Source organism: Petaurus breviceps, unplaced genomic scaffold (genome assembly GCF_028583685.1).
Source record: "Petaurus breviceps papuanus isolate PSGF00001 unplaced genomic scaffold, PetGlider_PUasm1.0 99, whole genome shotgun sequence".
NCBI classification, from domain to species: Eukaryota; Metazoa; Chordata; class Mammalia; order Diprotodontia; family Petauridae; genus Petaurus; species Petaurus breviceps.
Genome location: NW_027187465.1, coordinates 494,096 through 517,346, shown reverse-complemented (window position 1 = coordinate 517,346; position 23,251 = coordinate 494,096). Strand labels below are relative to the sequence as shown.

General features: G+C 50.5%; 1 protein-coding gene across 2 annotated transcripts in view; it reads right to left on the bottom strand.

Annotated features, from left to right (window-relative positions):
* EIF4ENIF1 (eukaryotic translation initiation factor 4E nuclear import factor 1) overlaps positions 1 to 22,324 on the bottom strand; it is a 30,298-nt gene extending 7,974 nt beyond the window's left edge. The window contains exons 1-12 of one of the 2 annotated variants that reach the window (XM_069081729.1): positions 22,069 to 22,324; positions 20,241 to 20,368; positions 18,956 to 19,224; positions 18,618 to 18,819; positions 14,785 to 14,963; positions 9,041 to 9,176; positions 8,709 to 8,888; positions 7,989 to 8,221; positions 4,171 to 4,242; positions 3,491 to 3,674; positions 2,345 to 2,424; positions 1,944 to 2,083 (exon numbers count right to left, since the gene is read on the bottom strand). In XM_069081729.1, the coding sequence (XP_068937830.1) occupies positions 1,944 to 2,083; positions 2,345 to 2,424; positions 3,491 to 3,674; positions 4,171 to 4,242; positions 7,989 to 8,221; positions 8,709 to 8,888; positions 9,041 to 9,176; positions 14,785 to 14,963; positions 18,618 to 18,819; positions 18,956 to 19,224; positions 20,241 to 20,256 (1,691 nt within the window). In that variant the 5' untranslated portion in view covers positions 20,257 to 20,368; positions 22,069 to 22,324. Of the gene's footprint in view, positions 1 to 1,943; positions 2,084 to 2,344; positions 2,425 to 3,490; positions 3,675 to 4,170; positions 4,243 to 7,988; positions 8,222 to 8,708; positions 8,889 to 9,040; positions 9,177 to 9,262; positions 14,692 to 14,784; positions 14,964 to 18,617; positions 18,820 to 18,955; positions 19,225 to 20,240; positions 20,369 to 22,068 lie in introns of those variants that run through there. The other variant, XM_069081730.1, reaches the window with a different exon arrangement.
* Positions 22,325 to 23,251: the final 927 nt, after the last annotated feature.

Genomic DNA, 23,251 nt, shown 5'->3' with positions numbered 1-23,251 from the left:
AGGGTGTCCCAAAAGTCTTGGGGCGGGGGGCAGTCTTAAACCAGTAAGGCTTTAATAGCTGGAAACTGCTCCAAGATTTCTGAGGACACCTGGCCTCGGTTTCAGTCTCACACCAACAATTACCTTTCAGACATCCTAAACTGCAGGTCCCATGGAAGACAAACTCAATGTGTCCATGTCCAAACCAGAACTCTGTCTTCTGCACTGCCTCATCACTGCTGGGGGGACCAGCAGCTTCCCAGCCGCAGGGTGATTCTTGCCTTTGCTGCTGTCTCTCATCTACACTTCCTCTTCTTTGCTCTACCTGATTTATCCCCTCTCATCTGGACCCCTGGAAACGCTTTCTGCCTGGTGTCCCGTCTCCAGCTCCTCCCCCCCATGCCCTCAAACCTAGGTTTGCCCCTCTGACCATCGCTGGCTCTCTCCTGCCTCCAGGAGTAACGGAAGCTTCCTTCCCTAGCTCTATCCTTTTCACTTTCCCCGTCTCCTTTCCACATCTCCCTCTGCAGGAGGCTTTTCCCAGTCTCCCCCATCTGTGAGGGCCTTCCCCTCGGACATGGCCCACCCTTCAGCTATACCACATGCATCTTGTATGTTCCTAGGTACTGATGTGTTTTCTTCCCCTGTAGAATGGCAGCTCCTTGAGGGCAGGCCTGACTGCTTTTCTAAATCCAGCTGTTAGCCAAGGAATAAGAGCTGAGTGCTTGCTGGATGACTTTGGACAGCAGGCCTGGGAGGAGCTCACAGATGCCAGTTACCGTCCTGCCTACAGTCACACAAGACAAGGACAGTCAGGGAACACAACCTTCTATCAACTGTCTCAAACCCAACAGGAAAAGAGACAGCACCTCCAGAAGCCAAGACAGCCAAAGCAGTCCCTTCAGGGAGGGGGAGCAGTACCGAGGAGGAAGCCAGGCTTGTCTGAGAGCCCTCCTGATCCTGACCACACCAGGAGAGCAATGACCATCTTGCACTTTACACAGGAACGCACTCAGGTGCAGAAGGTGTATTTTGAGTCTGACTGCCAAGATTCCCAAGTCCATCCACCAGCGGACACAACACGTATCCCAAGGCAACGTCTGGGGGCTTAGGGGTAGGGATGGGTGCTGATGACAGCTCTTGTCCCCAGAGGTATCCAGACCCTTGTCACAGCTTGGAAAGATCCAAGGACCAAGGCCTGACATTCGAGGCTTTTCCAAATCTGGCTCCAAGCTGCTCTTCTCACCTGGTCTCCTGCTGCTCTCCCTAAGTTCCAGCCAAACCAGATGATCTGTTAATCCCTCCTGTTCCAAGTTCCCTTTCTTTTCTGTCCCTCCTTGTGCTGAGAATGATACAAAAAGCCTGCCCCGAGTCCTAACCTCCTAACCCCCCAAAATGTAGAGAAGAGGTCTGCGTTCAATCTCCTTCATTCTGTACTGATCAGTCTACACATGTCTAGTGCCCCCCTCACATCAGAGACACTGAAGTGTGGAGGACCACAATTCACTCTGCTGAGTGTCCCCAATAGTTTCACTAGACCATCCCCATGAGGAGGCCTTTCATACCAGTGCCTCCCTCTTGCCCATGGGCAGCCTTCTAGCTCTTCCTCCGCACTGTCGGGCCTGGCTCCTGACTCACTTGCTGTTGTCCACTCCAGGTCACCCACCAACCACACCCACCCCTAGATGCCCCTTTCCTCAGCTCTCCAGGAAGTCCCCCCAGACTACAGACTTCCACTAGAATGGGAGCTCCTTGAGGGCAGGGATTGGCCTCCCTTCTGTCAGTGTGCCTAGCCCACACACAAGTTCTAAATAAATGCATCACAGAAACCTGGTCTACAAGCATTCACTCAACACCCATGTGCCATGCACCGGGACAAAGAACAAAGCCAGCTGGGCTCCCAAAGAGCTCCTCAATAATTCATTTATTTCCACTTAGCCCAGCCCTTGCCTGTAAAAACGCACCTGTTCCTAAAGCCGTCTCTGCTTTTGTCCATCTGGGGCTTGCCAAAGCCAGGCTGGTAAAAGCTAGCCGCCTGCATGGCCAGCTCGTGGGGCAGGCTGAGCCCCTCCAGGGTGGGGTGCTGTAGTTCCAGCTGGCTTACCTGCCCATGGATGAGAAGGGGTGAGCAGGAAATAGCCAGGCCTCCCCCGTGTGCTCCCCCACATGCCCTACCCCCTCCCAGGGCTGAACTGCCCACCCTCGGGATCTAATATCATGGTATTTCTATGGACATTAAACTTGAGCCAGCACAAATCAAGCTGCATACAAGCATAATTCTACAGACTCTCTAAAGCTGGGGGAACGGATAGAGCACTACAACTAGACGCCCGAGCCAGCTGCTTCTCAAGGAGTTCGGCCTGACCTGTGCAGCAACGGGGCTCATTGTCTTCTGCATTCCGTGGAATGGATCTCCGAGCAACTGCTGAGAACTGGGCCCAAAGCCTGTACAGAACACGAGGAGGGATGGAGAAGGTCAGACGGAGCTGTGGGTTTGACCCGCGCCATCAAAAACCTTCCTCGAGGTTCTACAGGAGGGACAAGAAGGAGGCTGCCCCTGAGCATCAGGCAGCAAAGCTCCCGTGCCAAGGGGCAGCCGCCTCACCTCACACACCGTGATTATTCCACCAATCCCACAAGGAGCTGAAGGGCTGTCCTGGGGCCAAGGTTTGTGACATGACTTTCTAGACCAACATTTACCCAAGATTCATTTTATCTATCAATATTTGTGCCCTTGTCTCGTCCACAGAACGTGAGCTCCTGGAGGGCAGAGACAGCTTCACGGCTTCAGTCTGCCTTCTGTGCCCCCAGTGCTCATCATCTAGTCAGTGAGAAGGCCACTGGGCTGCATCTGACCAGACTCAGAGTCCGTGGTATCCAAGAACAAATTTAGCAAGTCCAAGACAGCCATTCCCCCCAAAAGATCCATTTTGTTCCTTCACCCTCCCTCAGGGCCAGACTTGGGACTACAGGTCAAGTTTAAGAAACCCTGTGAAGGAATGTCAATTGTTTGCAAATCTCCTTGTGAGGGAGAAGGCTTTGAGGTCTGCTGACAGTCAGAGAGAAAGGATAACCATTTATTGGTAGTTTTACAGAAAAATGAAGGCTTGAGGAGGCTGAGGTGACAGAAATCTGGGCCTTGATGGAATAAATTAGAATCAGAAACAAAAATGGGGCTGAATCCTGGCTCTGACATTTACTGAACAGTCAGCAAGTCCCTGCATCTCCCTAAGCCTTAATGTCCTTATCTATAAAATGGACTGCTACTTATACTATATAATGCCTCTCACATGCTAGTGAGGAAAGGTCCTGGGTTAGCTTTCAAGCCTCACAAACACACAAGCTGTCAATGGCTACACTGAGTTAGAACCAAAATCCTTGTCCCAGAGCCTCTGACCCCTCTTGGCTGCCCTGGCATATCCTGCAGAGCCTCTGTCTGGGGCACACCTGCACAGAGGGAGAAAGCAGGCATGGCCTAAAGAGTTTTCAATCTGAGCAGACGCCTACTCACCAATGGGTGAGGGTATCCTTGGGCGCAGGTAGTCTGCGGAGGCTGCCCGAGTTGGAAACACCTGTGACATGGGAGGAGAGGGGGCTCTCTGGCCCAGCAAAGGTGCCGTCGGCTCCAGGCTCCCCATAAGGCCACTCAGGAGATGAGAGGAAGCAGGTCTTGTAACTGGTGGACCCAGAAGCTCCTGGACAGAAAGGGGAGCTGAGTAACGAACAACACTGGCTTCTACCCCCAATGCTGTGCCCAGCCCACCCACACATACCCACCCCTGCCCAGCTCAATTCCCCAGAAGCACTCCCCACAATGTGCTTGGGGAAAAGATCAAGTTCCTTACGAATAAGTATATATCTCCCAGAGTCACAAAAGTGCCGAGACGCCCCTACGCCTGTCGCGCCCCATAGCTGCTGTACTCACTCTGTGGCTCACTCCACCCCAGCAGGCGGGCCTGGGCCCAGCAGGCCATAGTCCCTGCGAGCCTCGAAGGCACATCCAACAGAGCTGGGTCTGGGCCCTGTCACCTCAGATCTCAGGAGCTTAGCATGGTGGGTAAAAGCTTCCTCAAACCAGGGTTAGCCAAACTTTCATCTTTTCTCCTCTCACTTTAACCCTCCTCTCGCAGCCCAAGGGGACTCAAGTCCACGTACAGGAAGAGATGCAAACATAAGCCTTTGAAGAAGTACCTGTAAGATGTTCTTAGGGAGAGGCTGCCCTGGGATCTCAGCATGGGACATCAAATGGCTTTCAAGGTTTCGCTAAAAGTTAGAGGAAAACATCATTTAACCTTTGTGCACATGAGTACCTCAAGTTATAAGTCAAGGAAGAAGAGAAAAAGACCATCCCCTGTGCCCCACACCCAAACCTCACTGGAATTCAATTCCACTTTCGTTGGGCATTTTCAAGTCGCATGAATCTGCTATCACAAGGATTCTCCCAAAGAGGGGAGGTGTGTGTGTGTCTCTTGTACACACGTATGTACACACACCCACCACACAAGGCTGCCTGCTGCTCTGAGCCTCTCCAACAGAACAGAGAGGAAGGTCTCACCCAACATCATCACCATTCTCCTGTGAGCATGTGCGGATGTCGGTCCCTGAGTTAGCCTCATTCACCACTGTCTCCAATGTCAATACTACAACCAGATAGACAGCCTGCAGTGATGGGCTAAGAAGAAGTGAGAGTTCGAGCCAGGACCCTCAGTTTGGCCAAGCATCAGTCATATGTCAAAGAGAACTCCAAGTGACAGACATGAAGATAGCTGCCTTATGGGCATGCAATGTCCACCCTGGCCCTGCTCCAATGTTACTTGGGCCATCAAGCTTCCAGCACCTCCCAGCTGCTGTTCTGGACAGATCTCCTTGCATCCTTGTCCTCCTCAGCTATCTAACAGCATTTTACCCATAACTCTCCCAGGCACTTGTACTTCATTCCCTATTAAGAGAGATCAAGGCATCTTGAACCTCTTAAGCCAAGTAAGGATTTATATAGCCACAAGACCCAGGACAGAGGTCCGCTGGACATTTGAGACATTTACTGAACCCAAGTTCTTGTCTTCACTTCTCAACCAAGATGAAAAACAATGCACCAGAGAGACAACTGGGTCCTTTCTTTTCTGATATTAGTCATAGCCAAGTTCTACCCCCCTCCGAACTCTGACACATTAGGGGAAAAGCAATGGAGAAGTCCTGAGCTCCTGCAGGGGCTGGGAGGGCCCTGACCAAGGCAAATTTCTCAGCAGTGAGCACAGGGCTCACCTGGTGGGTGGGGTGGGGGAGTGCCCCTTCCTGCTGGTCAGGGAGGCAGGAGCAAGACGCTAGGAGCTATAACCTCCCACCCCCTCAGGTTTGTAGCTGCCACAGCCAGCTTTGAAGCTGGCGGTTTTTCCTGCTGGTTTAGGGACTGGATTCAAGCACAAATTATAGGGTCTCACTGAGGAAGAGGCCAAGAAAAGTTATTTTAGGCCTGTAACTCTTCGCATGGTTCAATTCAAATCTGCATCCAAGTACAAATTTCTACTTGTACAAAGAAAATAGTTGGATCTCTGGAGATTACACTGGACAGCAAGTTTTCTGAAAGCCCACCCCACGACAAGGAAGCAAATTCAGGAGCTGTGTAAGTATCTGTGACAGCTTGGGAGCTCAGAAAGGCCACTCAGTGCCACTCTTTCCTCCAAGTGCGTTCCTCTCAGGCTGGGCTCAATCAGAATTCACATTTATGCCATCACTGGAGAAAAGGCAAACACGAATGATATGGGACAGCTAGGTGGTACAGTGGAGACAGCTCCAGGACCAGGAGTCAGGAAGACCTGAGTTCAAATTCAGCCTCATTTGCTAGCTGTGTGACCTTGGGCAGATCTTTTAACTTCTGCCTCAGTTTCCTTTTCTGTAAAATGGAATTATAACAGCACCTGCCCCCCAGGTGGCTGAGAGGATCAAGTGAAATAGCTGTGGAGTGCTGAGCACGGTGCCCAGCACACAGGAAGCAATTTAGAATAAGTATTAGTGACTGCAGTCTTCCTGGAATGAATCCCTCCAAGAAGGTGGTGGTAGCACACTTTATTAACTGGTACAGGACACAGACAGCAGGACACATAAAACCCAAATGGGATACTGCAGTATGGGACTGTGCCCACTCTGACACGCGCGCCCAATGTCCAAGCTCAGCCCAGTGCTGCTGGCCACACACTTCCCAGATGCCGCGGTCTCTGTCAGCACACAGAGGCACCCCCTCCCGGCTCCTCCACACCAAGAGCACCTGGAGAGCCTGGAACGTGCTCAGTCTTCTGGTCACATTTTTTATAGCCCTGGCCACTGAATCATGTGACTCTGAGCAGGCGTTCCCACGGCCCCAGAGCTCCAGGACCAGAACGTTTCAGGCTCTCACTGACAGGAGGTACAGAAGCAAGGTTCTAAAGCCCCATAGAAGGGGCCATGCCTGGGAAGGTCCTTGGGGCTGAAGTTCAGGTCTCTTGCAGTCTAAATCCTTCAGATCCCCCCAAAAGGCAAATGCTAACTCCTGGGTCACCTGCACTTCTGAGATGGTGTGTTAGCAGGCCTCCAAGGTCTAAACCTATTTGGAGGGCAATGCCAACACTCAGAGAATTCACCAATCCAGAAGAAAATCAGAAAGAAGATCCCCTGACTCAGAAGCCTTCTAGCAGTGTGACTGGCTGCAAGGACATTCCATTCACGGACACGTCTAAGCTACTTCACAGCCAAGTGGAGTGGTGAGAGAGGGCACGAGGCACACAGCCATGTCTCCCAAGGGGGCTGAGATTTCCCGAACAGAGCCCAGGAGGCGGGGAGGACCGAGCAGAAAGCTGCAAGCTGCACCCAGCTGTCATCACGGAGATGCTCCCACTCCCTATTACCAAGGGCACCGAGACGTGACAATCTCTCAGTCAGACCACAGGCCCACAGAGGCAACAAGACCATCTCCCTGACATTTGTCACCTAAGCGCCAAAAGTTTGAGACATATAAAGCTGAAGGATTTCCAGAGTACTGACTGAAAACAGAACACATTGTCTTTTGTCACTGGCACCCCTGGGATCCCCTTCCCTGCCCAGTGCCATCCTCCAGAGGAGACCAAGGGGCTTCCTGCCAAGATGGCAGCCAGGTATGCTGGTATGGCACAGCATAAAATCAAAGCAGGCTACGTTCCCTTAGTTGTTAATGAAAAAGATAAAATGCCTAATCAGAATAGAGCTGCCCCATTCCAGAGTCCAGTAACCTTCTAGACCAATGAGAGCCCTGGTAAGGCCAGAGGTCAGCCTCCTTTTCTGTCCTCAGATATCCATGGGCTTGCCGCCATGTTAGAGCATGGCTCCGGTGTCCTTGGGTCAACCTTTTAATTTCCCAAGGCCTCAGTTTTGTCATCTGTAAAAAGGGAAGCTGGCAGCCAAGTTGGTCAACAGCTGTGACTGAATGACCTTGAACCCAGGCCTCCCTCCTTTTTCATTCCAAGCCTGAGACCTGCTGTTTTGTACAAATGGTCAGCACTCTGAAGGGATGTTAACGTACAACCTCACATTCTCTGCTCAAATGCAAATGGTTAAAGTTGGGTTTCTGTGCTGGTCCCCAAAGACAAATGCAGGGTTCACACTAATTCCCAAATACTAGCAATATATTCATGAACACACACAGTTGATACTGATGACCTTCCCACCAATTCTTAAGTTCTTACCACAAGGAGAACATTTAGAGGTTCCAAGACTCTAGTCTGAGATAGTGAGGTTGGCCCCACCTGCTTAGGGAGAGGGGTGAAAAATGGCTGGGGAAGATAAAACTGGTCAGCCAATGGATGACTATGCGCCTGAATGCTTGTCAGACACGCTCTTCTTCCTCCGGTGCCCCCTCAGACAACCCATCAGCAGAGGCGCCAGCTCCATGGAGCCAAGAGGATGCCTGGGCCAGGCAGCGGCGGCGAGCACACCAAGAACGGCCACCGTACTCCAGATCCCGGATTCTGAATGCATTTATTGAGGCTGTGTGCACTACTTACACTGACTTTGGGCTGGGAAGGCAGAGTGCCGCTTGCCTTCATGGTGCTCACTAGCTTGTTAAAGGCGGACATGTCGCCATCTTTCACCAATGTCCGGGAGCTGGCCACAGCACTCAGGGCCTCCTCCGGGCGCTCAGGCAGGAAGGGAGGAGCACCCTTCCCTTGCTGGTCCACCCGCAGGCCTTTCAGCCCAGCTTCCACCTCTTCCACCGAGAGGACAACCCCTGAGTGTGCTGCAGAGGGGAAGGACAAAGAAAAAGGGTCCATCAGCGAATGCCAGGCCATTAGTAAAGGGCATGGTGCAGGCTCTCTCACCTGGTACTCCCCACACCAGGGAGGTCCTTGCCTAAATCCTGCCACTGGATAAGCCAGGTCAGGAGCCACAATAGTAGAGATCTGTCATGAACATTTAAGCCCCAACTCTGACTTCCACTAGCTATGGATGAATCAATTGAGTCTTCAGGGCCCTCTTGGCTTGGAGATCTTCTCCTTCCACAGTACCACAGTACTGCTGCCAAGCTTTGTCCCTGGCATCCTGCGCTACCCTTTAATTAATGCGCCCTTTTCTGTACAAAGGGCCACAGGATGAAGGTCAGGTCTTGGTCTGCACATTCCCCTGTGGAGCCTGGCATGGCAAGGACACCAATAAGATCGGTATTTCAGAAACTGCTTCCTCAAGTGGCCCACCAAGCCTGCCCGTCTGGCCCTCTGCGGACTCACAGCTCTCTTTCAGCTTTTCCTTGTTGGCAGAAAGACTGGAGAGGAGTGGCTTTAGGTCCACTTTGGCCTTCTGAAGCATCTCTAGAATGTCCACTTTGTTTTCAGCATGGTCTTCCAACGGTATAGGAGCAAAGTAATTTCCTGAGTTCTGGCTCGGAGACAGAATCGCTTGTTCCAAACCTGGATGAACAAGGATAAGGAGAGCGTGACCAACAGCAAGCACAGCCTGTGTTTGTGGAGGGCAGGGGGAGGCTAAGCGGTAGTGTCACTGAAGGCCCCCTCATCAGAGCTGAGCAGGACCCACCCAAGAACCACAGGACAGTCCGCGTTACCTGCAAGCTTCTCCAATTCCTCATGGGGCGTTGACCCGAGGCTGCTGGAGCGACTTCCCGATCGACTGGGATTTGAAAACCACCTGCTAAATCTGCTCGCAGAGACGGACCCTTCTCCTAGAACATCTTCTATCATCTAAACAGGAGAAGAACACTTTGAAAGAACTACCTCAGGAAAGGAAAGAGTCGTTGTGCGAGACTGAGACCAGAAAGGGAACTCACTCTGGCGCTGCGTCCAGAACCGAGGGCAGGCAGCAGCTCTCCGACAACCCACTTCTCTTCCCCAGAAGCTGCCTCACTCCTGAGCAGCTGTCCCGTGGTCACACTCAACCACCAACTCTGTGCTTTAAGAAGCCTCCATTTCAGGCAACTCTCCTTTTTTCCATCCTCGGTCCCCTCAGGCAGTCTGTGCTCTACCAGCATTTATCCTGGGGAAGCCACTTATAAATATCAGGACCAATACATGGCCAGGAGCACCCTACAGGTAAACCCGTCCTGGGGCCACGGGCTCCGACCACTGAGAGGCAGAAACAGAGCAGGCCTGAAAGTGGGCCAACGAAGGTCAAAGCCATCAAAGCTCCACAACTTCATCCCAGCTGAGGAGCCCAGAGAGGGTGGATGGGAAGGCTTAATCATTTTAAGCAGAATACCCTCATGCAGGGGCAACTTTTGCCCAAGGAGCCAAGGAATGAGAATAACTGCCATGGCCCATGCTCAGATCTTGTGTGAATCATGGCGGCTCAAGTCAAGCATGGGAGCAAATGGAAGCAGCTCCCTGAAGAATTCTTCCCTTATGATAAAGTCTCTTCAGAATCCCAGCTGGGCAAACTGGAAACCAGCTTTGGACTTCAAAATGCAGATGTTATACTTCGTAGTGCAATCAGCCCCAAAGAAAACCCAAGTAAAGGAGGAAAATGGAAGGAACTGCCTTTCAAACCAGTGGTCATGGGGAGTATTCTTATCAACAAAGAAAGGTGGTCATACCCCCCCCCAAACTTATGTAACACTAAAAAGCTTTTGTATAAACACAATAAATATGGCTAGAATGAGAGAAAAGTCTTCTATGCAAACATCTAAGAAAGAACCAATATCCACCCAAGATAGGGAATTTACAAATAGACCACAAAAGTTATTCCAAAGGATAAATGGCCAAAGGCCATGAAACTCCTAGAATAAATGGTTGAGCCATATGAGAAAATGCTCAAAGTTACTATAAGAGAGAAGAAAATGGCTCAAAATTTCATCTCAAACCCAAGACAGGCCAAGATGACAAAAGATAGAAATGTTCAATGTAGGAGGGGCTGTGGAAAAGACGGAAAACAAAGACATAATTTGGAAACTAATTTGGAATGTGAGTAAAATCGTTCAGATCCTCTAACCCAGCAATCCCACTACTGAGAGCCCAAGGAAGTCACCAAAGAAAGATCCTACATGATAAAATATTCATAGAAGCATGTGTGTGTGTGTGTGGGGGGGGTAAAAATGGTAAATTGAGGGGGGGTGCATCAACTAGGGAGATGACTGGACAGAGCATGGTATGTGAAGATCATAGATTACTGTACCATTGTAAGTGACAAATACAAACTCAAAAAGACTTGGGGACATTTGTAAGAAAAACATACAATATGAAGAAAACTGAGGAGACTCCAGAATTTGGATCAATGCTATTTCAATTAAGTCCAGAAGACCAAGGATGAAGCACTCCTGGCCTCTTGCTGAGGTGAGGTAACAGGTTAGTCACCCACAGTGGCCAGGCAGTTCTCCCTAACTGGGCATCTCTGTAACAAGAGGGTCAGGAGGAAGGGGCTGCTAGTATGAAACCACTTGGCCAGTTGGGCCATTTTAATTTGCCCTCTCCCCTTCAGAAAAAACGACTGAGGTATTCTCTAGAAGGTGAATGCAAAACAACTTTGTAATTTGCTCACAAACTAATTCATGAAACTCAAGTTTCTGAACTGGCCTTTAACACCCCATGTTGAAGGGACACGTAGCCAGAGGATCTAAAGTACATTAAATGCTGCTATATTTTAAACTAAAAAAAAATAATAAATAATAAACCACCTCCCACCTTGGGCAGATTCTCCCCCTTCATATTACTTAAAGTAAATTGAACAGTTATTCAGTTCTGGCTAGACCAAGCTATTAAGGCTAGAAAGTCCACCTCTAGCCCTGGATTATGCTAACTCAAATACAAAGGGGAGGAGTGGGGGGAGGGCCCATATAATCCTACTCCCTGAAAACTGCGACTTGTATGATGTTAATTCAAGACACCTTCTGGCCCCCCTTCCAACAAATAGCAGAATCTTGGTTCTCAAAGAAGTTACTAAAAGCTTAGATTTTGTTTTCTACTTGTATTGATCTTATAACTTAGAAAACAGTCCTGAACTAGAGGCTTACCTTGCAAATTAAGATCTAGTATCAAAACTACACACCAAGTTTCTAAGAAAAGTTTCTAAACTGCACATTCCTGGACCTTAGCGATCACTGGCCATACAGGTCCACAGGTGCCGCCCCTAACATAGCAGCTGCAGTAATAATTTACGCAGTATTTTAAGGTTTGCAGAGCACTTTACAAACATCCTCCCAATGGGGTCTCCTCACAACCCTGGGAGAGAAATGAGTGTGCTCATTTTACAGATGAGGAAACTGAGGTTGAGCGAGGTTCAATGCCTAGCCCAGTGTCACACAGTTAATTATAATGCAAATATTAATAACTAGCAATCATATAGTGCTTTAAGGTTTCCAAGTAGTCACAGGCTTTATCTCATCTGATCCTAACAAGAATCCTGGGAACTAGGTACTAGTAGTGCCCATTTAACAGATAAGGAAACTGATGCCCAGAAGGACCCCCAGGGTCACACAACTGTTAGCTCAGTGCATGGGGTAGGATTTGAACCCAGGCCTCACACTGGAGGCACCATCCAGCCTGGTACTGGCCCAGGGAGCCAAGAGCTTCAAATCTGTTCGACTGATCGTTCTAACATGATGCCAAGAAAGCCCGGCAAGGCCTGAAGAGCCAGGCACAAGTGAAAAGTGACTGAATGTACCAATCTAAAGAGAGGGAGGAACAACGGCTCGAGCACAAAGCTGGCCCATCTCTGCCCTAAAGGAGCCCCCTAACTGTACTGGGAGAAGCCCAGGCTCCCTGGCCTCTGGCTGGGGCCCACACCAGCAGTGTGGCCTGGAGCTAAATTCTTCTTACTCTTAGGCAAAACTAACAAGCCCCATTTCTTCTCTATTTCTCATGGAATCATCTTTGATGCCGCAACAAAATAAAAACACAGAGATTTTCAGCAGGCCTCCAAAGAGGGTCCCCTGCTCCAGCCAAGGGCCGGGTGTGCCCAGCAGAAGCAAGGCCAGAGCCAGGCCTTGACCCTCCCTGAGCAGCACCAGGGCCTGAAGAGCCTCCCAAGTCCGACAAACTCACCATGGGGGGAGGAAGGGAACCCCGGAAGCCCACACATGGGGCCAACACTAGCATCCTGCTATGGGTGAGAAGCAGTGGCTCAGATAGCCGTGCCAGGCCAGACAATGCTTCTCCCTCTCATGTGACTTTACTTTATCTAAAAGACAACCAAGGACCATTACCAGAAATCTTGTTTGGAAGCTGTCTGATTCCAGCAGAGCCAAACCTGGAGGACAAGGACATCACTGGCGATGCCTCTGGACCCAAGGAGGGCAGGGGACTGTCCTGAAGGGCCCTCCTGCTCTGGCGAGGCTCAGCTGGGGATATCAGTCCAGCAAAGCCATGCAATGGCTGAAATAAAAGAACCCCACTGTTTTCAGTGAGATGCAAAGAGAAAAGGAAACAGAGACCAGTGATTTTGGTAATAGAAAAACAAGCCCCCAGCCCCGCCATAGCCAGCTGGGGAAGAAGCCTGGCCTCTGCCCCCCACCTCCCTGTCTCTTCTCTGTTCACACTGTGCCCCAGACCTGGGATCGGCCTGCTGGAATTTCTACCTGGTCATCTACCACAGCACACTAACTCACAAGCCCCTGGAGGGTAGGGACACTGGCTTCCCTCAGCCCTTGCCTCTGCCATGATGCTCTGCACGCCCAAGGGGCAAACAGGGAAAGCACACTTGAACCGGAAGTGGGCTGACCACATGATATGCCCATCACCCTAAAGGATCAGCCCAGCTCTGCTGCATTGGCTGTGTCAGACTGAACAAGAACAGAAACAAGGTGGATGCCCACTGATTACGGGAAGACTCAACAAATAACGCAGCACAGTGCACAGAGGCCTGGGTCTGGAGTCTGAAAGTCCAAGTTCAAATCCAGCCTCAGACACTTGCTGGCCGTGGGGCCCTGGGCAACATGAGGATCAAACCCGAGAGACCCACCCGGCCTCTCCACCTACTGGCTGTCAGTATGCATGTGTGTGATGGACTTTACTGTGCCATGGGAAGGAAGAACAAAGATACAGAAGACGGGATGGGTGTGGCAAGCAGAGCCAGAAAACCTGCCCAAGGACAACCCAACACTGAATCTTTGATCACATCGGGCCCCAAAGGGAGGAAAACCAGATCCCGCCCCTTCCTGGCAGAGCGGAATGGGATGGAAGCTGGTGCTCAGAGGATACTGGCTAGCTTTCTCCCCTTCGCTGCCCTTTCCTTCTGCTTTGGGGAATGGCTTAGGGAGAGAAGTGGGGAGGGCCATGCTTGGGAATGAGGGTGACAGAAAACCAGCACCCTTTTCTTCTGGTTACAGAGATCTTCAGCCTAAGGAGATCTACCTTCTCCATCTGCATCACAAGAGGCCCTGAGATCTCTCAGCTATGGGGCCCCAGGGGAGACTTCACACCCCAACAGGAAGCCAGGTATCCTCTGCCTGACCCCTCCAGCCCCAGGTAACTAGGCCCCAGGGAGAGTTCCCAGTTAAATCATCTGATGTGCAGCTGGGGCCATGCTCTGGGCAGAGCTTCACTCAGAGAAGTGGCAGGAGGATCATAGCAGGCTAAGGGTGACAGAGAGAAGGGATTCCACACATGGGCTCTGACTGCATCCCTACATTCCTTTCTTTTCCCTAGGAGAGGGCGAGGGTCAAGGCTGTAAGAGGCATGGGCATGGAGAGCAGGCACCCAGTCCTTTGCACTGGATATTTCTGGAACCACACAAGGTCATCAATTCAAGAAAAGTCTGGGATCTGAGGACCCTTAGAATATAGTCCAGGTCAACAGGATTCTCTCTTGTCTTGGGCTATAAACCTTCCACCTACAGAAGGCCCAGTTACAACTTCAAACTGACCAATATAAACTAACTCAAACAGGCAGAGTCTAACAGCACTGAAAACAACTCTTCTATTGCTAGCAAAAGTCTCACAGTAAGTACAAACACTCCAAAGGCCCAAACGAAGCAACAGCATAACAAAACAAAAACGTGACAGAAGTGCGGGGGAGGCCGAGAGGGGACTTTCTGCAAAGGCTAGTCCAGCACTTCCCAAAAGGGGGTGGCCCTGGAGCAGTCCCCGATGGGGCCCATAAACGTTGGGGGAGGGGGGTGTTGTGTGGTGAGGCAGTGAGACCTGAGGGAGAGTGAAGTCAAAGCCCCTCCCAGCGATACAACAGCCACCACCATCCCCAGGGCACCCATGCGGGCAGCATGCAGAACACCACGGCTGCGAGGAAGGAGGTTTGGGAAACACTGCACTAGACAGACCACATCCACATTATCAAAAACATAGGGGACGGGCTCAAGGAAGATGCGTTACCATGTGGTTGTAGCCACGGGGACGGGTTCACTCACCGAGGCCAGGCCTGGCACCTTATCAAGGTTAAAGAACTCATTAAAATCAAATTCTCCTGGCGACTGTTCGGGCAGCGCTGCTTCCCTGGGCACTTCCTGATCTGCGGCGGGCTCGTGGGCAAGAATGACCTCCACTTCCTCCTCTTCTGCCAGGCCTCCATTGAGTTCTGAAACTATTCCTTAAGGCAAAACCACGAGGACAAAAATCAGGTCTAATCACTGAGGTGCGCGGCTCACTCAACATTCCCAGATGGCCCTGCACACGCACAGCAAGGTGGGTACAAGGTGCCCGGCAGGCTTGAGAGCCGTCCAGAAGCGCTGTCCTCGGCCTGGCCTGGTCGGCACTTCCAAGCACCTGCCCACGCTCTACACCGCCAGCAGAAAGCTGATCTCAAGAGTCAGCCACCGAGGGACTCCACACCAAAGATGGGACAATTCCCGATAATAGTATTTCTCATCTATACAAATTTAAGCAAGAATTCTAAGAAGTTAGAGCTGCAATCTCTAGACTTCATTATAAACAGGCATGTAAAAACATAAGCCAAAAATCAAGTCACCCTTAGTTTACTGCAAGACCTGCACTACCTTCCCTATACATAAGGCTATCTAGGAAAAATCCCGATTTGGTATTTTCTAGATATCACTGTATACTCACTAACCTGCTTATAAAGATGTAAGAGTGACCCTTCCAAGGTGCTCAACAGGCTTCCTCCCCACATCTGAGAGGCTTTGTGTATTTGAGCCTAAGAGGGTGTTTTTTGGGGGGGTGGGGGTGGGGAAGAGATGTTGACCAATCACTTCCAAATGAATCCACACACTCTTTACATAAAATCAGCATCATTAGTGCAGTTATATCAGTCACTTAGAATCAAGCCCTCAGGCCCTGCTTAAGAGGTGCCATGATCACCCTGGCTCCCTCAGACCGGGCCTCCCCAAAACAAAAAAGGCAAGCACCACAGTCTGTTCACACTGCCTCCTTCCCCTGACCACCTGGATGAATTCTCTGGCCCTGGAAATCAACACTGCCAAGTTTATCCACTTGCAATAATAAAGCAGCTCACGTTTCTAGAGCATGTACAAAGTACTTTACTCACTGTACTTAGACACAAGTATCACATCCATATCACAGGGGAAATGGAGGCCCAGGGAGGTGATCCAGAAGAGCAGCTCAGGCCTGGAGCCAAGCACTCTCTACAATGGCCCTGAGGAAGGGGGAGTGCAAACACCAGCCCCTGGTAAGCACAGAGCCCAGAGTTCATCAGCAGCACAGCTAGGGCTTGACACAAGTTCTTGGTCCCTGGGTGCCAGGCGGGCCATGCTCCCCTCCCCCACTCTACCTTGGCAGAACCTGAGCCCAGGTCTTCCAACCCTAAATCCCATGCTCCTTCCTCTGTCTGGCATAGTCCACTCTGTTTTAACTGGTTCCCCAAAACTCTGGGGATGGGAGTCAGACAGAGGAGGCAGGCAGGTTACCATGGAGGAAGGTTGTGGTGTAGACATGTTATAGGCACTGGGTAAGGGACCCACACCCTCATCCCTTCATACAACAAAGGGGACACAAACTGGAGTCAATGAAGAAACGGGATAGCCTCAAAAAAGTTAAGAATTGGTCTATCTAGCTAGGACTTTTTTTAAGCAGAAGAAAAACATCTCCATCTTCTCTTTTTTTATAAGACAGTGAGACTAGAAGATTTTCTGATCAAACAAATGGCTTTGTTGTGGTGGTGGTTAAACCTGCTGCTATTTAAAAACAAAATAAAAAAAGCCCCAGCAAAGTGTGTGTGTGTGTGCTTTCTGGCCCAGCTTGATCCTGCCTAGAAAGCAGCCTTGGTGTGAAGCCCAACAGTATGGGAGAGTCATCTGTTTGGAGAGCACAAATGTCAACACAGGAGGCAGGCAGGATTTACCAGAGGATGGCCTGTGAAGGTCAGGGAGGGAAGCTGCTTCTGGACATGGCACAGGGAACATGGAGCTCCCTCCAAACACCCATCTTATACAGCAGGAGGCCTGAGCACCGAGCTGTGATATAACGGCTTCTGGCATTACCGTTTAACTAGCAGACAACCTCGTTATTAAGGAAAAAACCACCTCTAAGGCATTAGGTGATGCTGCTGCTGTAATTCACTGCCAGTTTACCCCTTCCATGCATCGATTCAAAGTCTTATTTTAATGGAACAAGTTTTCCTAGCAGTAATTAGTCACCAGCAAAGAAGAAAAGAACTAAGTATATGTTGGTAGAGAGTACTGCTATTAAGGACATGAGAGGCCAAGAGTCACAGCAATCTGCCTTTTCTCTAGCCCAGTCCTCTATGGACCTAATTCCATTAGGCACCCATCAGCCAAATATTAAAGTGACAACACACGAATGCACAAAAAAGCTCATTCCTTTTGAATGGAGTCTGTGGGGGGCAAAGGATGTGTGGGCATGGGCAGAAGAGGTTCTCCAGCAAGAACTGAGGTGAGGAGATGGAAGACTGTCAGAGAGAGAAGATTCTGAGTCATAACAGCCAAGAGAAAGCTGAGGGAGCAGAGGTCTGCCAATTGCTCAGCCTGGGTAGTTTGGAGAGGGGGCCTTGGGGTCAATGAGGAGCAAGAGGCACCTACAAACTGTCTGGAGATGCTCAGGCCTTGAGTGTCCATCGCCCAGAGGCGGGGTCCCTCTGCTAGGCCTGCAATCATTCTCCTCCCCTAAGCTCCCTTCACCGTAAATGAGAATGTCACAGCCTTCTTGTCTCCCCAGTCTCTGTCCTAAGGTCCCTGCCAATTCTGAAATGTCAGGGGTCCTGAAGATCAATGACTAGGGGACCCAGGTTTCCCTCCTTTCCATGCCAGGGTGGGAGCATCCCTACCGTGCCGATACCATCCAGAATCAATCAGACGTAACAATACAGGAAGAACATCAGTTTAGAACCATCTTGGCCCCAAGATATAGAGGACATGGCCGTCTTGGAGCTGACAGCTCAATCAGGGAATCAAACCACACAAGAATGGTCTGCTTCTCCCCTTAAGAGACCCTGATCTTGGACTCAAATTCTCATCTCTTATTGAAAATTATGAAGTTTGATAAAAACATTCAGAACTCTATAAAATGAGGAAAGGTTTTATGGATTCATGGATAGTGAAGAGAGTTTGGTCAAATCAAACACCTCCCAGCCTCCACAGAAAAAGGATCCAATCATCATATATGTCTTTCCCATACCAGCCAGGGATGTGTGGGCTGCATCCGACGCCCCAGGACCCTTCCAGCTTCCATGCTTTTCAATGTCACCGAAGGATCTCGGTTCAAAGCCTAGCCCTGGGCAAGTAAGTCACTGCCCTTTGCTTCTGTCCCTTAGAGCTCTCAACACTCTGACACATGGGTCAAGAGGATAAGCCACAAAGGGCTGATGGCAGGACCTCTGAAGGTCACTCACCCTCCACAACTTTTCAGATGAGGTAAGTGAGGCCCAAATCAAGGATGCTAGTGACCAAAGTGACACGGTGGGAGAAGTCAAGAGCTCCTGATGCCCCGAGGTGCTGCCTTCCTTAGAGACAGACAGGGGCCCAGAACAAAGCAAGTGCAGGACTGTGGGGGGCTCAGGGGACAGGCCTTGGTGAGTTAGCTTCTGAACTGGTGCTGATTAGGTTTTCACAGCTCTGAATGCTCCCCCCCAAAGGGTGACCACCCTCAAGGCCTGGTTCAGAAAAAGCAAGGCTAGGTTTGTGCTAACCAAAGAGCTGTCTTTTGTGGGATGGAAGTTTCACCTGCTTCCCCAAGAGCCCCAACAGCCACCCTCCAGAGGGAGGCTGTGTGTACCACGCACACCGCCGCTGCCGCCTGACAAGGGACTGACCTTCCTTCACAGATGGGGCTCGGCGTCGCGGTCTTTTCCGCCCTTTGTGATCTTCTTCCAGAATCTTGTCATCAAAACCAGTGAGCTCGATGGTCTCAGACTGACTTGTGGGTCCAGCTGAAAACCACTCAGGCTCCTCTTCTGTGTAGGAATCATTTCTCCTTCGCTCCCCAAAGACACGTTTGCTGTCCCCAAATTCTCTCTACAAGAAGAGACAAAAGGCATTCCAGAATGACCCCCCCCCAGATTTCTGCTTCTTCCAGCTGCCCCCGCCCAGGCCCACCCTCCAGAGACCCAGGACAGTGCCGCACCCCCTGGGCACCTATGGAAGAACACACCCTGAAGCGCTTATCCTTGTGATCTCTCTCGCGGTCTCTGCAGTCCCTCGAGTCCTTATCCCCACTTCGGTGGTCTTTGTAGGAGATGATCCTTCCACTGCCGATCCTTCGGCCCCCGATCATGCGGACCCCGTCACTGTCCTTTTCCAACGGGCTCCCTGATCTCCGGGAGCTGGCGGAGGCCGCGACATGACAGCCCCCCCCGAAACTGCGTCTCTGGGGACTTAGAACAACATCTAGATCATCTTCTTTTACCCGCTCTCTGGGATCTGTTAAAAAAAAAAAAAAAGGGGTGAGGGGGAAGAGGAGGAAAATGCCAGCAGGCGGACCTTCGGCTACAGCCAAGGGCACTGTCTGTGGGGGCTTACGGGGGAAAGCAAGGCTGCCAACGACCAAAGAGCCAGGAAGACTTTCTGTTTATTCATTGATTGCTTTTTGGAGGGGGGAAGGCAGGACAATTGCGGTTAAGTGACTTGCCCAAGGTCACATGGCTGGTGAGTGTTAAGTATGAGGCTGGATTTGAACTCAGGTTTTACCTTTTTTATCTTTTCTAGCTCAGGGGAAGATGGGCCAAGATTCTGATGGCCAGTCTGCAGTCAAACTCCCAGCACAGTGCCATCTATAGATTTTACTTTAAGGTATTATTTATCACAACATCAGTAAAGGGGATTCAAAGGCACAGACTATTTGTATTTGGTGAGCTGAGGCCCCGTTCTCCATAGCTGCAGCCCCCTCCCTCCCCAATGAAGCTTGACCCTGGCCACCCTGGAGCTAAGCACAGCCTCTGAGTTAGAGGAATGATTCACACAGAGCTAACTGGACAGGACGGCTTCCCAAAAGAGAGAAACATTTCCTAGAAAGAAAATCTGGAGGCCACCACCTCCCCAGAGTGATGTCCACTCATCAGGGGGCTGAGTCACCCCATCTTCATTTTTATTAGCTTCATACTGAACCTGAACATCTCCGGCCATTACTTAATCAGCATGATCCACAAAGGAAGGGCTCCCAAAGGCTTCCTGAGGCCTTGGGGAAGGGCTGCATGATCCACAAAGGAAGGGCTCCCAAAGGCTTCCTGAGGTCTTGGGAAAGGGCTACATGAGCCAAAAAGGCAAGGAGCCCTACTTTAAAGAAACACTGGGTGAAATGACTTCCTGCTTCAACTAGTCCAGGGCTCTGTGGTTTCATTGAGCTGGGCTCTCCCTCCAACAAGGCCCCTTCAGCACATGGAGAGGCTCCACTGGGGACAGAGCGACTGGTGACCACCACCTTGCCAAAGGGCTCTTACCCGCTGTCCTCCGCATCAGGGGAGGCCGCTCCAAGTCCAGTTCTTTCTTGAAGCTTTCTACTGGAGAACTTCGCCCTGAGGTTGGGTAAAGAGACGCATGCCACTTCTCAGGATCCCAGACGCCATCACTACAGGCCAATGGAAAACGTTCGAGTCATGACACTAAGGTAAGGCAGGCGGACTGTGAAACCTCCCACAAAGAAGCTGGTCCATACTGTCCTGAGGCTTTGTTTGTAAAACAGTTTAAGAACAGGGGAGGGCAGTGAAGTGAATGCTGGGTTGGGCATCCTGGATCTTGTGACCAGTGGCCCCAGTGCCCCCCATCTCTCTTAGCGATGGCAGATTCAGCAGCTATGCTGTCACAATGGCTGCACAGCTGTCCCTCCCACCCAACTCTCTCAAGGTCTCTGCTGTCCTCCCCACTAGCCAGGGAAGCTTAAGAAGCAGCACACATCTAAGGCCTCCCCTTCCTCCAAAGGCCACCAGGAAATCCCACCTCCAGCCCAGCCTTTCCCACCGCCCACCACACACCTAGCCAGACCCACTGGCCACAGTTAAGGACTCACACTCATTTATGACTGTATTTCCTCTCCTTCTTTAGGGGAAAAATTCTGCTTACTAGCTAGTATAGGCTAACCAGCATATCAGAGCTGAGCACTGGCTCTATCCAGTCATCAGAAATGGTTCCCAAGAAGGACAATAAAACCAGTTTTTCTGTGATGTCTGTTCAGGTATTCCCTCTCAAGTCTATTATCCTAATTTTACATATGAGGAAACTAAAGCTGAAAGAGATTCAGGAATGTGCCCAGAGTTAAGCTGATTAAGTATCCAAGGTGAGATCTGAATTCAGGCCTCCCTAATTCCAGGTCCAGCACTCTGCCCCCAGCTGCCCAGGTCTAAATCCAGAGAGGCATTCAAAGCTTCCAGAAAAGACTGTGTTTGATACAAAGTGGAAAAAAAGTTTTCACTGGGGAAAACCCCTTAGATCCTCAACAAGCAGCCAAGAGAAAGCGAGGGGTCACTTTGCAGTTCTTTTCTAGGTGAGGAGGTCAGGGTAATACTGAGGCACAAAGGGGCTTCCCTGTGGGAAACAGGGGAGGTGTGAGCTATGGAAGCGTCTGGCAGCTACCAGCAAACTCAGGGAGATGCCATGACACAGTATCTGTATATTAAAACCTAAGATACATGGCTGCATTCAAACAGTTCACATTTGATGCAGTGGTAGATAAAAGGTGTCCCAAACTGGGCAAGGAAATGAGAGAAGCAGGGAGGCAGAGACAGAGAGAGGGAAAGACAGATAGACATACACTCTCCCAAAGTGAGAGAGACAGAGAGGGAAAGACCAAAAAGGAGGGGGGCAGAGAGAGAGAGAGAGGGAGGAAAAGAGAGGGTGAGGGGGAGACAGAAAGGGGAGGTGGGAGGAGAGGAGGAAACAGAGAGAGGGTGGGGGGGGGAGAGAGAGAAGATGAGGAGGTAGACAGAGAGAGGGTGAGGGGGGAAGAGAGAGAGGGTGAGGGGGGGAGGGAGAGAGGGCGAGGAGGGAGGGAGAGAGAGAGAGAGAGAGAGAGAGAGGCAGACAGACGGAGAGAGAGACAAAGGGAGAGAGAAAGACAAATGGGAAGGGAAGGAAAGGGAGAGAGACAATTAAAGAGGTTGCAGACTGAATATCCATTCTTAATAACTACAAAGATCTCTCTCACGGTGATCCAAATAGAGTCCTAACCCAGCAAACCCTTCCTTTGCCCCAAAACTAGAAATATGAGATTACTGCTAAATTGACAATCACAGCAAGAAAATTTCTCTAAGAGACACTGAAATGGTAACATACCTGTCATACTTTTCAGAAAGGCACGAAGGCCTCTGTTTAGAGTGAGGGCGTTCTTTAATGTCCAAAAGTTCCTCCTGAAAAGAGAATTAAATTTGCTGCTCTGAATCACATTTATGAAGACAAATCACCAGAAAATCCAACTAGTGAAGGCTGCCTCATTCTTGAGTGTCACCCTTAAACATATCTGCATCTAACATATGAGACAGACCAAAAGGCAGGAGAGAGCCAAGCCGACTCCCAGAACAGCCAATCCGTTCCTGATTAATGCGCCCGTGCCTCCTCCTCTATAGAGGGCAAAGATCATCTTTCAGTGACACAGAAACTATTAATGGCAAGGAAGCTCCACCACCAAAAAAAGATGCCAACGCAATTTCAAAGCAGCACCATTTAAAGAAACATTCTAAATGAAGCAAAGTGTAAGGGAACAATTCTACATACTATCAAATGCTACATTACCAAAAGGCTTTGTAGAAAAAGAGCAGATGTGCTACTTTTGAAGGAACCCCAAAGAACAAAGGGCTGACCACACATCGCAGTCACATGGAGGACCTCTCCCAAGTCGCCATCTGCTTCATGTGACCAAGGCAGAGGACACAAGCGTCCTCTGGGAGGGTGCCGTCATCGCTTCTGTTTGAGAGGTGCGGAGAATGCCCACACGAAGCCTCACCCTTTGGAAGTCAGCGTGACACACTAGCCTGGGGGCCATTTGGTCTGAGGTTTCTATTCTCTGCCCAGCAGAATCAGTTTAGGCAGGACCACCTGTTTTGAGACCCCAGAAGTCACTGCCCAGTCAAGGCTCAGCCTGCTGCAAGGATAACTCCAGGCTCCCTTTCTGTCAATCCCACCTCTCCTCCTCCACTCCAGCTATTGCCCTCACTGAGGCCCTCCTGCAATGGCTCCAGGATACCCTGCCCAAAACAGCTTCTGCCCAGCTGGCAAAAGGACATTTTTAAAGCCAAGCCCGACACCCCCCCCCAGGGGCTCCCTATAAAATACAGGTTCTGATATCTGGCATTCAAAGCCCTTTTTGGCCAATCAGACCGGTCTACCTGTCAGTCCTCATCAACAACCTCCCAGCCCCTATCTCGGTGCCTCTGCACACCTCAATTTCCCAACTCCTCAAAGTCATCCCTCCACCCTAAAAAAGCTGATTTATGGTGTATAGATTTGTTTTTTTCCCAAG